Source organism: Columba livia, chromosome 13 (assembly GCF_036013475.1).
Source record: "Columba livia isolate bColLiv1 breed racing homer chromosome 13, bColLiv1.pat.W.v2, whole genome shotgun sequence".
NCBI classification, from domain to species: domain Eukaryota; kingdom Metazoa; phylum Chordata; class Aves; order Columbiformes; family Columbidae; genus Columba; species Columba livia.
Window position 1 is genome coordinate 20942416 of NC_088614.1, and position 14116 is coordinate 20956531.

Below are 14116 nucleotides of genomic sequence, written 5' to 3' on the forward strand. Positions count from 1 at the left end.
ATTGTTGCTATAACTAACTGTTACACTATTACTTAGCACACTCTATCTGGTGAGACCTGAAAGGTCACAATAACGCAACTGCTAAAAATAAAAAATAATCAAAACAAGGAGAAGGCCTTTCAAGATAGCTTCAGGCAAACCACCACAGTCGGTCAAGAGACAAACTACTAAAGTGCATAACTGTATTTTTGTAGGAAAAAAGTCTTACGCCTTTGTAAAATCAAGCAAAAATTCTACAAGCCAGTAACCCACATGCAGTTCTGCATATGTGGAGTTATATGTATGTATGGATTGCATGGGAAGGTATAATCCCAGAATCATAGAATGTCCTGAGCTGGAGGGACCCACAGGATCATTGAGCCGACTGCTGTCCCTGCACGGGACACCCCACAGGTCACCCCGTGTGTCCGAGAGCGTCGTCCGGTCTCTTGAACGCTGTCACCTACCTCCCCATTAGTCTTAGCGGCTTCCCTGTCTCTGTCCACCTTTACTGCTGACTGCCCGAACACTGGCGTGTTTAAAGAGAGGTGTCTATCTTAATCATGAGCCACATTTGTGGAAAATATGCTATTCTACAAAATCTTTCTTTCACCTTTGAGCAAATGAGGAAAAAACCCCACGCATAGCAAACAAACAGCAGATTGATGCTGCGATATACCTGGCTGACATATTATTTTCAGGAAGAAGTGGTATTTCCAAAACTTTCGTGCTGGCAATTATTATCTCTTGACTAGCTGTTGCAACCGTTTTTCCGGTGATTCGGTGCACCTGGTAGAACGCGTGAGGCCTCAGGTAGCGATCGTCTGCTGTTCCGATGAACATCTGTAGGTTTACTGGCTTTTCGCTGTACCCCAGGAGCTGATGAAAAAGTAAACGTAACACGAAAATATTAGTTGACTTTTACTGCATCTGTGTGTACATGACATAATACAAGACTAGTACAAAGACTTACGGGTCAAAGAGCAGTATTTAATTACAAGCTTCTTCAGTCTCTTCAGAAATGAGAAAACCGAGTACAGCTCTCCGTCCCCTGACACAAGTATCAGCAACAACTGCCACCAGAACAAATGGATATCAAAGTATCTTTCTGACTTGGAATCTCCCAAAGAGAGATATTGTATCTACAGAATTTCCACGTCAAAGCTATGCTATGTTATAGGTGTGTTTCAAAGCCACATCAATTTTACTAAGATACACCTAGTTTGTAGAAATACTAAAAACACTTTAAAGTATAGTTTTTCTACTATGGAATGAAACAGTTTTATTAAACCTTAGATGTTTTGTGAATGCAAAGGTATTATGTTAGGACAAAGAAAATTTAATTCATAACTAGAAAATGAAGTATGGTTTATTTTTGGCAAAGGAAATATTTTACAAAACCCAAATTTGATAAGTGTTGTTAATGCATCTTTCCTTTTCTTATCTATAAGACTGACCACCAATGCTCTCGGTTGTCATAAAACCACCTGCTGTTTGAGATATTACTGGTAATTAGAGGCACAAAGGGAGTTGAAACATGAGGAAAAGAGTAAGTGAACTCTCCGAATTGAAAAAGGTAGGTTGTCGTACCATCAGTAGCAGATTATCCGGAAGAAAGATTTAAGGAAACAAATTTAACCAACAATTATATGCAAGTTTCCTTTAGCCATTGCAATTTTAAATCTAAAGCCTATAAGATGTCTTATACAGGCAGTTTACTTCACCCTCCCGCAGAGTGATGCACGTCCAACCCTTTCTAAAACGCAATGCAGCAAATTCCTGTTTCACCGACTTTGACATCAACTGACGTCCAAACTGGAGGGAGGGCCAGACAGTCAGTCTTTAAATGTGGTTTTGTCATGTCAATACTTTTGTCTCTAGGAACAGTTACTTGTTCACACAACAATATTATCCAAGCTCTGTACAGATCTAACACTTAAAAACCACACAAGACCATGCCAATCTAACCTACTTAAAAGAGTAACTTAACAGCAGTCGGCAGCCGTACCGGCCATCGGAGGCACCGCGGCCGACTCCGTGTATCTTGATGCCCTGCTGGGGCAGGAGGTTTTATGGACACCAAATGGGCACCTGGTTTTGATACCGAAGTTACAGCTTGGACAGCACCTACCAGTCTCGGCACTTTTATTAGAGCTTTCTCAATCGAGAACTGAAATTTGTTTTCTGACAGAAGTCTGGAACTTTAAAGAGTCATTCTCAAGGCTTTCAGCCTTACATGAATGCTTTTGTCCAAGATGTAATATTCATTAATTAATCCATCCAGATACAACAGCATCATCATATCTCCTTGCCATTAAATTTAGTTCTTCCCATTCGCCCAGTGAGGTTAAATGTGATCAACAAGCACAGCAGCCAAAATCTAGAACACCTAAGACAAATAAAACTGAGCTTTCTCAAATAAGCCCAAAACAGCACCTGAGGCACATTCTTCATCTCTTCATATCCAGCACATATGTGCGATCTTAAATAACTGCTGGGACATACTACAGATAAATAAAGATGTAGAGACAAGCTACAGCATCCCCTCCTGGGCTTAGCAATGCTTATCCCCTCAGACCCTCATTATAACGACGGAAAAATCTCTCACAAAAAAGCCAAGCAATCGTTACCAGTCAGCACAGCTTTTATCACATACGATGCCCTGCCCTATAACTGACATATTTCCAACTGATTTCTTACATGATGTCATTTATTTCTGTCTGTCTGTTATTTGTAGGCTTTTATTCTGTCAAATACGTAAAATCTTTTTGTTGTCCCTGGAGTCCTCGGTACAAACAGAGCTAAATCCAGCCAAAACCCCCAACAACCCCAGCAAGCAACCCCTCAGCCACTGAGCGAGACAGTCTAGATGATCAGAGCTGCTTCCCAGGTAGATAAATGCGAGAGTCGCGCATTGACAGATGTTACAGCAGAGACAGAGACCCTCCTATGAGCATCAGTGAACTGACAGGCTTCTCTTCAGCTGCTGGAACCAACCTGTAAACCACTGGAACACAGCTGGAACACAGCAAAATTTACTCTTGGCTATTGTCGTGTTGCCACTGGGGCACAGGGACTCTTACACCAACCAAATACATAAATGCACAAGTTCCTTTTTATACCTGATGCAGGCCTCCATTGTTTTAAATACCAAATGAATATTTTTTCATATTTTCTGTGACTCTGAATTATTTTAGGAGTTTCAAGAGAATTTAAGGACACAGTTTAGCATTTAGAGCACCCATCTTGTCCCACGTTCTCAACACTGGGACTCTACCATCCATTTTCCTCAGGGTTATAATTAAATCTTAACACAACGGAATACAGCCTAAATGTGACGTTTGTTAAATGTGTTCACTCAAATACTGGGAATCACATAAATTACAAGCCAGACCTATTCAAGAATTTGAGTAACTTCCCAATGGGGAAATGGTATCTCATAATTTAAAATGACCTGTAATAACATCAGGACAAAACCCTGCAAATTTCATACATATTTCAAAGTCATGCTAGTGTAAACCAGTCTGAAAGCAAATAAACAAACCAACGAGGTCCACGTAGATCGGCTGCTCACACTAGAGCTTGGTCTCAGAGCAACTGCTGTAAAGGATCTGCAATGAAGTCCTGTTAAAGGTACTGGAATGTATGGCAAGGCAGAGCAGTAACGTATTGGCAAGCTAGCAGAGACTCATAAATTTATGCTTTGTATTACAGATGATTTATTGCATTTATTCAAGGTTTAAAATAAAAAGAGAACAGCATAAAAGAAAAACAGTGCAAAGCCATAAATATAACCAGCATGTGCAAGTAAGTGTGGCAACTAAGTAAGCTGGGCAGGTGGGGAAGAAAAGAACAACCCTGTCTCCCACATGACAGTATCAGCCAGGGCCTGATCACGGTTACTGGGGCCACGCGAAAGGGAAACGTCACAGTCTTGACAAGCCACAGGCAGGTCGCACAGGGTCCTCGTGTTTCCACCAGCTGTCCTTACAGCAATAGAGACAGTAAGCTTGATATGCTGTAGATGCTAAGAGACAGCCCCATGTGCCAGCTAAAACTGAGTCAGCTGGACAGACCGTCAAAAACGTGTTGATAAAAAACCAAAAAGAAGCAAAACCAAAAACCCAAGCACCGCATAATTAAAGACAGCCCGTATCATACCATTCCCGAGACCAGAGGACAACACCTTGTTCATTCACCTGAGAATACTCCTGCCTTATTTAACTGCTGGTGCATTCAGGAGTTTACTGAGGAGTATCAAGGCATTCTGAAGTCCATTATGTGACTAATCCCAGTGAAACGCAGCCCTGGATGTCCCTCCCCACACAACATCTTTACACAGCAGGCAAAGCAGAGCTTTGAGCACACCACGCGTGGTCCCCCGGAGACTGGCTTATCACAGAATCTGAAGGACCTTCCATCTCCCTCCCCAAACGAAATACGACATTTGGAGCCTAAATTGCTATTATTGGTACAATCGTATCTTAATAACAATGTCTTGTAATGAAGGAGACTTACTACCCCAGCTCAACTTAATATCTGGAAAAATAGCATATTTTGGAATTCAAAATGCTTTCCTTTTAAATACAGTTTTGGTGTCATTCAAAAAAAGTGTTGCTTGTTCTTAGTTTCACTGATGGCAGGGTGACCCTTTCTTATTGCCTCCTCTGCTTTATGCACAATCTGTATGTTGAACAGCCTGAACACTCAAATTGTTCTGCAATGAAAATACCAACATAATTAACTGGAAAGAACAGATACTACATTTTGTTCAAATACCTCATATAAAGCCACAGTATCTGCACCTTTAGTTTAACTTAGTAGAGTATAAACAATATATACAAATAACAACACAGTCTCCCTATACATACCATAAGTACTTAAATTAACAGCATTTTACAACCTACTGGTGCGTGCTGTAGAACCACCGCCATGCCGGTGCATTACAATGACGTGCTACACCATCAGCCTGCCCAAGATTGTCCTGGCCAGGAACAGCAGCCTCAGCTCCTGCTTGAGCACGAGGAGTATTTCAACGATACCCTCCAGGATTTACCCTACTCATGTGCAGTGCTGGAGCTGCAAACCTTTACAACAAGGTGTACCGGCTTGCCGGGAGGAGCAGCCAGGGTGCCGCAGGCTGCCCCTGCTGACCTCCGAAACCCGCCCTGTAACACAACACTGACACACCACCCGCTGCTTTGCCAAGGAAACTCAGCCAAGTTGTTTTTGTGTTTCTGTATCGTTTCCATAGCAAAGGTCAGTGCATGCGTAAGTTAAACTAAAGCTGGAAGGCTAAAGACTGAAGGTCACTACAGGACAAGCCAGCAGGGCTTCGTGCCAGAGCGGTTCCAGCCCTATTACTACACTGCCGACAGTCAACTCACGCGTGCACCTCAATTCTTAGTGTACAATTTTTACCAAGTGCCTACGAAGATGGTAAGGTAATGAGAGAATTTGGGGATCATCAAGAAGTTGTATTCCATATTACAAAAGCCTTCATGAATTCTTAATGGACATTTGGAAAATCCTTAAAAAAGAAAAAGTGTGACACCACAGACTATACAGATCCATTTGATCGCAGCATGCATGACGTGGGTTCTACTGGGGCCGTATCCGGCTCACGGCACCAGTTCCACGCTCTGATCTACAGGGAACCTCGCACCACTCAAAGCTTGTGAGAAGAGTTTGTTTAGTCTCTAATATGTACAAGTTTTACCTCCCCTCCCTGCCTTTTTTTTGAATTAAAAGAAGGGCTTGTGTTTTCAATTTATTGTTGCAGGCCAAGCACTACCCATCTCTATTCAAATGCAAATGTTATTTATCCACAAGATGGGATTTCTTAAGACTGGTAACAAGACTGAAAAAAAAAATCCAACAGGACATGCATAATTCACAGTAAACAGGCACTTAGCAGGCAATACTGGTATAGTCTGAATAGTCTGTTTTTCTAAAAGAAGCCCTCCTTTGTTTATTAACAAAAACCCCAATACATAACAGAGTCGGTGAACCCACAGGGATGGCGGGGTTGCACATTCCTGCTCTTCCAGAGTAAAAACTGAATTAAAACAAAGAAAAAAATAACTAAAGCTCGGGGAGGGAGGAGTCAGAAAGGTCACGTCATTAGTCGAGTTACATGCTCAGCAATACTGTGATACTAACGACACTCAGTGCCAAAACCTGCTTAATTGTACTTTTAAAGCAATTTTCCTGCAAAATTTTCAGGCATTTATTAGAAAATTGCCATGTTTAACCAAACGTATTAAACTGAGGTTTAATACCCACTTTATTATGTGGCTTTTCTTTGATTGCTATTGGAAGATGAAGATTCTATCAACGCTTCAGTGTTGCTTTGCACAATTAATTCACTACGTATGGCATTACTAGATTGGTAAAGTCGGCTGATGAGAAAGCAAGCTTTTACATACAAGTAGACCTCCCTAAAAAGAGGGCAAAGTCTCATAACACAGGATGTGTCCGGGGAAACATTTGGGATAACTTCAGTGAACAGAAGACTCCATTAACACCTCTGGCTCCCCCAAATGCACCAGTGTCCATGTAAAAGTCCTCAGTTCAAACACGAAGAACGGGGAAGGAAATACACAGCCGTGTAATAACTACAAGCACTTACTAAGCATTTGCTTCAGATGGAGATTTCCTAGGCTTTCCAACACCTTGATGTGAAAAGTACGGGGTCACTATTAATTTCCTCCTCGATAGTTTCTTGGCAGCTGGATGCACTTCAGGGACTTCTGTATTCTGTAAAACTCCCCAAAGCGGAGGGTGTAAGGTCAGGAGGGCGGAAGAGGAGAATGAAGGCCTCATTATATGGAGGTGAAAGAAACGATAAAGCTGCTCTTTTGAATTCAGTGTTTTTACTTTTATGCCTTTGGAATGTTCTGCCCTCTGAGACAATGGAGCTGCGGCCCACGAGCTTGGAATCTTCCAGACAACAATACCAGAGGGGCACCGGTGCGTGGCTCCGAAGAACCGAACTGTAGAGTTCAGACATTTCTCCACAGGAATTTCTCCTCCAAATGGTGTGCAGCTGCCTTCCCAAAGACCTGAGAAGGCTGCGGGTTCAAAAGCTGAAGGGCTGCTCGGCCAGGTGAACAGCACACACACTAACCTTGGCCTGGGAACAAGAGCCAGGGTGGACACACAGCCAAAGGCATGAAGATGAACACAATTTGATCACACAATGACTAACACCAGTGGTACAATTTATCATGAATTTACCAGCAACTGCATTTTGAAAAGCTTGAAACGAGCTGTATATATATGTGTGTATATATATATAAAACCACAAGATTTGAGTCCAGGGACGTTACTGAAAGGCAGACGGCACCGTCATCCCTGTGGCCTTGCAGAGGTGACGAGTGCTGACCTACCATCTGCAATACACTGGTTCAAAGAAACCGCATCAGTTCATGGAGGAAAACTCCATTCGCATCTGCTAGGAAACAGCCCAGCCACTGGCTCAGAAAATCCTAACAACACATGGGATTTTTTATTTTTTATATTTAATTCTGATTCTGAAAAGGTTCTAATGTTACAAAATGTTAAACATCTGATTTTAAAATTAACTATGTTAAACCAAACCAATATCCACTTTCCCCTCCTGAAGCGCAGTACTATTTTGTGTCACTTGATTATTTGCGGTACCTTTCCATGAACTGAGAAGGCACAGCAGGCACATCAAGCAGCACCCTCCTTCCTCGTCTGCTAAATAAACTTACTGAGTAGACTGACCTGAAGACTTTAAAATAGCACAGACTTTTGCAATTCTGAAAAAAATACTGAGACATAAGAGGAACAAGCCTTAGTAAACTATTAGATAGTGGCACAAGTCTAATTTTAAAACATTTTAAAGGTCGTTACGAAGACCAGCGGGTCGTGCAGAGGTCTGAGGCAAACAAGCCATTGCACTGGTCACTGTGCCGTGTTCACACACTGAACACAACATCCTTCGAGGTTTAAGAACTTGGATTTCTGTTTCTCTTACGCTCGCTGCTTGCAGACAGGATTGAAATGTTTTAAATACTCATTTCAGGCATATTTTGCGGAGTGTTTTATCTAGAGTCCTGTCCCGCTCCACATTTCCCCAAACGATCGATTCATAGCTAAACCAATGTTTAATAGTACAACTTGACGCAGTGCAGAATTGCCAGAGACATCTAAATAGCCATCGCAAGGCACCACCCATCTGCGGTTTCCTCTGCGCTCTTGAAAAAATGGGCTATTCCTGAAATACCAGCTGCCGATGCCACACTGTGCTAGGGACAGGCTTTGGACAAGCACTTCCAGGACAAAAACACGTAATTCCCATATAACCTAGAGAGAAAGCAAACAAACAAACCCACCAGACATCGGTTGGTTTTACCCTGGAAAAAAAATCACTACTATTCCACATTTTAGTCAACATAGGATACCAACAGCAGACAACTGTGTCATCCAGTGTGCCTTTCTTAATGGTTTTCACATTAATTACTCCATTTTCCAGATTGTATATTCAAACAAAGTAGATGCATCAATACGGCTTTTACTATCTAATTGGAGGATTTTGGAGCAGAAGATGCCATCACACTGCTCTTGAAAAACACCTAGTTTTAGAACCTCATCCGAAGGTCAGTGTTTTTCCCCATACAGCCCACTACATGGTTCACAAAGGCTAAGGCTTACCTTCTGCCTTCTAGATCTGTTTGTGGGTTGTCAAGCACCACGAGGCAGCTCGGGCTGGGACACAGCCTGCCTCTGGTGGTGCACACAACAGGGAGGAGCTCGGGACAGAGGAAAACTGAGAAGTGAGAGGCAGGGACAGCGGAATGGGTCGTGCAGTTCATTTGGCTTCGGGAATGGGGAGAACTCTGGTACTACACCTGTTGTTCGTGCAGTCACAGAACGGCCACGCTGCCTGTCGCAGAACTGCAGCCGGGGAACGTGCGCCCACGTAGACAGCCCTTCACTAGTTTAGTTGCACTGGCTCATCTCTGACACTGCTCAGTCAGGTCCTCTCTCGTAGGTTAGAGCTTTACACCAGAGCTCGGGCAGGCTTTGACAGGCTTTTTGAGAACAGTCTTGTCTCGGATCTTTCAAGGTAGTTCACAACTGGTTTACTTCAGCTGAATTACTTCACTTTTTCTTCCACCGCAGCTCTTCAGCTACAGCTTCGAGCTCTGCAGTCACTTCAAACACACCTGACACTCCGTCTCTTTCACGGGTCTCCAGCAGACCTCGCACGGGCGGTTGCTGTTTGCTTGTCAGTTGCTAGAAGTGCAGAACTATCTAAATAAACCAGTTTTTATTTAAAATTTCTTTATTTTTTTATATGACAGCTTTCTTCAGCTGTAATACTGCTGAGTTATCCATATGGATTACACAGTACTTCCCCTCTGTTACTGCAGCATCAACTACAGTAAGAATTCTGTTTGCGGCAGAGGAATTGATAAATGATTCTACCCTTAAGCCCTTTGTAGTATGGCAAAGAGACACGTCTGGTACAGGCAAATTCTTAATAGCTACTACTGCTGCACATTTGTCTTGCATACCTGAGGCACAAGTGGCCTCTATACAGTGGCTCTTGCAGACAGATCATCGATTTTAGAAGAAATTACCCGTATCATAGTTCACATCTAGAACTGATTCCCACTGTGGTAAATGGCCACAGGACAGATACTCCTTGTGTACACAATGGTGCTGTCACGCAGCTGTTACTCAGCCCCCAGGACACCCCACTGTACGGTTATCACGTCCATCACCTTCTTCAACAGTAAGAGGACAAAAGATAAAAAGGAAATAATCCTTGTTGTGCACAACACAGATTATGGAATTTACTACCAAAATAATTAAAGGACTTAAGAAAACTCAGAAAATTGCAGAAGTCCACATGAACAGCAGGAACACAGTATAAAAGAAGCTTGTTTTACAAAGAAAACAGTCATTTTAGACCAGAAAGCTAAAATACGAGAGTAGACAAGACCAGCAACTATCCCTGAAAGATCCTCATCATGCGCCTGCCTGCTCCAAAACGCTTGTATGTTTTTGATCACAAGCGTCACCCAAGAGAAGTCTCATGAAGAACCCTAACCATTTTAGGTAACAGAAAATCTCATTCTTCCACCTCCTTGAGTGTAAACATTATTTTATTGTGTGCAATCTGACCTGCGGGAAGGGTGGGAAATTCAAGCAATGATGATCGTGCATTTAGAGTCAGATGAAACGTGGCAGCTCTTTGTTTAAAAGGCTTCGCAGATGGGCACAGGAAGCGCTCTCGGCTGTCGAAGCAGGAGGGCGAGGGCAGGCAGTGCTCTGGGGCTGCGTCTCCCGACAGTGCAGTGCACAATGTCCACACGATTCGGATGCCGAAAGGCCAGCCTGCCATCTCTCTCCTTGCTGTCCCTTCTGCCAAGTTCTTTATTCTTTCCCGGCAGTGATATCTTACAGATTCTCTACCAAGGTGAAATCAATTTTTCCAGATGACAGAGATTTGCTGGAACATACTCCCAAGAAATCGGAGATTAAAATGACAGGTATCTGCTATTTAGAACTCTTTGCCTCAAAAAAGCTGAACACAAGAGAATTTCATTACAGAATTTGCTTCCTTAAAGTCAATGGATGTACAAGCATGATGCTACACTCCTTTCATTTCCTCACATTTGGAAATAAGCTGATTAAATGGACTCACAACAGATGATGCCAAATTTGTCAAAAGCTTAGTCTCCTAGCAACAGGTATGGGACAGTATTAGTAACAGATTAATGACATGTACTAACAGATTAATGGCTTGAAGCTGTGTACTATCTTAGTCTTTTTTTAAGTAATACATCAACTGCACATGCAGAACTACAGAGGTTTCACGGCTCAGAAATTCAGTCCTCTAGCTTTGTGTAAGGTAACGTTCAGGAGCAAACCCAACTGCGCAGCAAGCAAAGCTCACAGGCTTCGGGCACCCAGAGAGGTGGCGGCTGGACCTCATGATCACTGCGGGTCCCTTCCAACCGAACTCTTCTGTTCTGTTCACCACATCCTCTCTCGGCTCTAGCACTGGTTAACATGGAGATCTTTCACACAAGAAAATGCTGAGTACTTCACTGCCATGGCCACACACATGGAAGTGGCTGCCATGAAGCTAGGAGCACCAAAAAGAAAAACTACGTCAGAAACAAGTAGCAAAGCACATCATCGACTGGTTTGTGTAACAAGGTTCTGGAAATGCTGAAAAATATTTCACTTTTATATGTAAACAAATAATTTTCCTCTGCTCACAGCTATTTAGTATTTACCTTTCACCAAACTTGGCCCTTAGAATACTGTTCTTCCCAGCAGTAAGAAGAAAGTTAATACAAATCAATGTTTTGTTTCATAACAACTTCCTCTCTCCCATCAAGCACAATTAATTCCTAATCCAGCTGGAAGAGACCAAATTGCAAAACAGAATATTGATTTACATTTGTATTCATTTTAATTTAGAGAGGCATAGTACAATCCATGTGTTTGAGCATGAGACTGTCAGACATGTAAGTACTATCTCCACTTCTAAACCAGCATTCTTGTCATAGCAAATAAATAGCTTTTAAAATCATCGGTGTAAGTCATGGATTCCAGAGCTGTGTTTTCTAGCTTGCATCTAGCACTTCAGCTTAGAAGCATCTAGTTCTGTAAGCAAAAGGAAGCCTACATATATTTGTCACATCCTATGAACATCAGGAAAACAAATTCCTTTAATGCCAGTATTAGTGCAAGATACAAGCACCCAGGGGCATAAAAAGCCCTAAACTGAATGCAGTTCATGAAGGCTCAGGAGAGACTTAGCTAAAAACCCCTCAAGTTCTCGTCATCGTGAATGTGTTTAATTCCAGCGCCAGCAGCTTGGCAGCTGCCCGTTGTGTGTGCTGCTCCGCTGACTGCAGCAACACACGAAGAAACGTGCGCAGCTCCCTTTCAGGTTCCAGAAATCCTCGGGTTTCTCCAGTCTGCAGCATAAACTGCCCTGATAAGCACTTGACCCTTGCCTCTATTGTGCTAAGAAATCTAGTAGGTCTGGCTATAGAATGGTGAGCTGGTTAGGCCGTGGTGTTGTGATGGGAAGCAAAGCATTGAACAACTTGGTAGGGAACACGGCAGATGGATGAAGAGCTCAGATTAAGAATGGAAATGGCAGGATTAGGAAAAACATCCAAGAAAGAAAACGGGTTGCACATAACCAGCCCTTATTGGCAGGAGTCTGGGAGGAAAAAGGAAAGGAATGAAAAAGTTCAAGGGTAAGCTACCAGAGAAGCAGCAGAGTTTGATAAGTAGCCCAAAGAATACAAGTAGGAGCCAGGCTGACAGAAGAAATTCATCAGATGAATAACTTGGAGAGAGGAGATTGCTTAGGCAAGGAAAAAAGAGCAGATGATAGCCCAAGACATTTAAATTCCGCCGGTACATTTTTATTTGTACAGGTATAACATTAGAGCTGTTCCAAAACTGGTGTAATTACAGAGCATGACAGAATTTGCTTGTCAGAAAGGAGGAATAAACTATAAGGAGAAAGAGCAGTAACATGTTTATACTACAATATGAGTAGGAGAAAGAATGGGGACTGATTATGCCAGTCCTACAAACACTTTGAATCTGGTCTCAAATTGTAAAAATAAGTTACTTCCAACCATTGGAATAAGATAAAGGCATCAAATACATAGTGAAAGATGAAGAACTGAAACCATGACTGCCATTTTGCTGGAAAAGAACAAGAAATATCCTGCATTTGGGGGAAAAGACAAACCCTGCTGTAACCTTTATGTAATCAGATTTTTTTCCCCTATTTGTCTTATGAAGAATAATTGTTGTCTGATTTGACTTATAAATGGACAGTTACATTTTATCTTAGCCTGGTTTGGGATTACCATAAAGACCATTAAGCAAGACTGAAGTAAATAAAAGCCATTGCTTTCACTCCAGGACGTGCGAACTGATAAATCAAGACACCTTGAGGAGTCCGCGGCACAAGCTCCCCGGGCGCAGCGAACGAGCGGGCGGGCTCCCCTTCCGGCCGCAGCAGCCAGCTGGCACCACGGACGGACAGGAGACGTGGGGGACTCCCCCACCTAACCAGGGTTACCCCAGACGTCTCCCCAGCACAGAGCACCGTGTCTGCGTACACGCCTGTACGCACAGGTGGAGAGAAGCACGACACAGCTTGTGCACACAGTTATACCCGCAATACCAAACCCACACATCTCTCCCTTCAAAAGAAACACAAGCTTTCCTAAGAAATCCAAGTCCAGTTTACCAGGACCTTACATTTAATTCTGAGCTCAACAGTAATTGGCTGGTGTTTGCAAAGTAGTTAAATAATACGCTTTAGATGCCACCAGCATTTGGAATATCTAGAATTAGCTAAAGAAGCCAGCTGTTGTGGGCCGGCACCAGTTATCAAATCAGACCCTATATCACCCCCTCTGTTAGCCTGACAAGGACTGCTGCCTGCACTACTGCATTTTCTTGACTCATCACATGGTTCTAAGAGACAGTAAAGCTTGCATGACTCTGCCAAGACAATGAAAACGATGTCAAAAAAAAGAAAGCAAGAAGCAAGTCTAACTTGCTCTTACAGATAACCAGTTCTACTCTAATGGAACTAGGTGATGCCTTACTTTTAAAGGCGATAGCCACCATTAAACTTTTAGTTTACCTTTGGTTCTTGCTGAAGAAAGAGAAGAGGCAAGTTTAATTTACTCCAGATATTTAAGTGAAAGTTAACAGAATTTCTGAGTACCATTTTCACAGAAATAACCTAATAAATCCACAAACAAGAAACATTTATCGTGTTCAGAAGCTGTCTCAACACCACAATAAAGATAATCTCTGATTCAAATGAAGCTATCATATTTCAGTATAGCTCCAGCTAATCTATTGTTTCGACTTCTCCTACCTGCCCCCATGCACACAACTTCCTCCTTGAAGTTCATGTTGAATACATTAAGTAATACGCTATTGCATCGTGAATCTGTTCACAAGTGTAAAAGTGCGTACAGCATCAAATTGTGACAGGCATTGCAACTGTAGCAAACTGTACATTTTTAACCACCTGAAACTAACTTTTGTATAGAACAGGATATATTTAAGGGAGAAAATCTTACCCAGGAAGGACAGT

At 42.5% G+C, this 14116-nt stretch overlaps 1 protein-coding gene across 3 annotated transcripts in view; it reads right to left on the bottom strand.

Moving 5' to 3' along the window:
• The window catches only part of NFATC3 (nuclear factor of activated T cells 3), a 76098-nt gene that overhangs the window by 34493 nt on the left and 27489 nt on the right, over positions 1 to 14116 (bottom strand). For all 3 annotated transcript variants that reach the window (XM_065028494.1, XM_065028493.1, XM_065028492.1), the window contains exon 4: positions 659 to 858. In XM_065028494.1, the coding sequence (XP_064884566.1) occupies positions 659 to 858 (200 nt within the window). The remainder of the gene's footprint in view (positions 1 to 658; positions 859 to 14116) is intronic.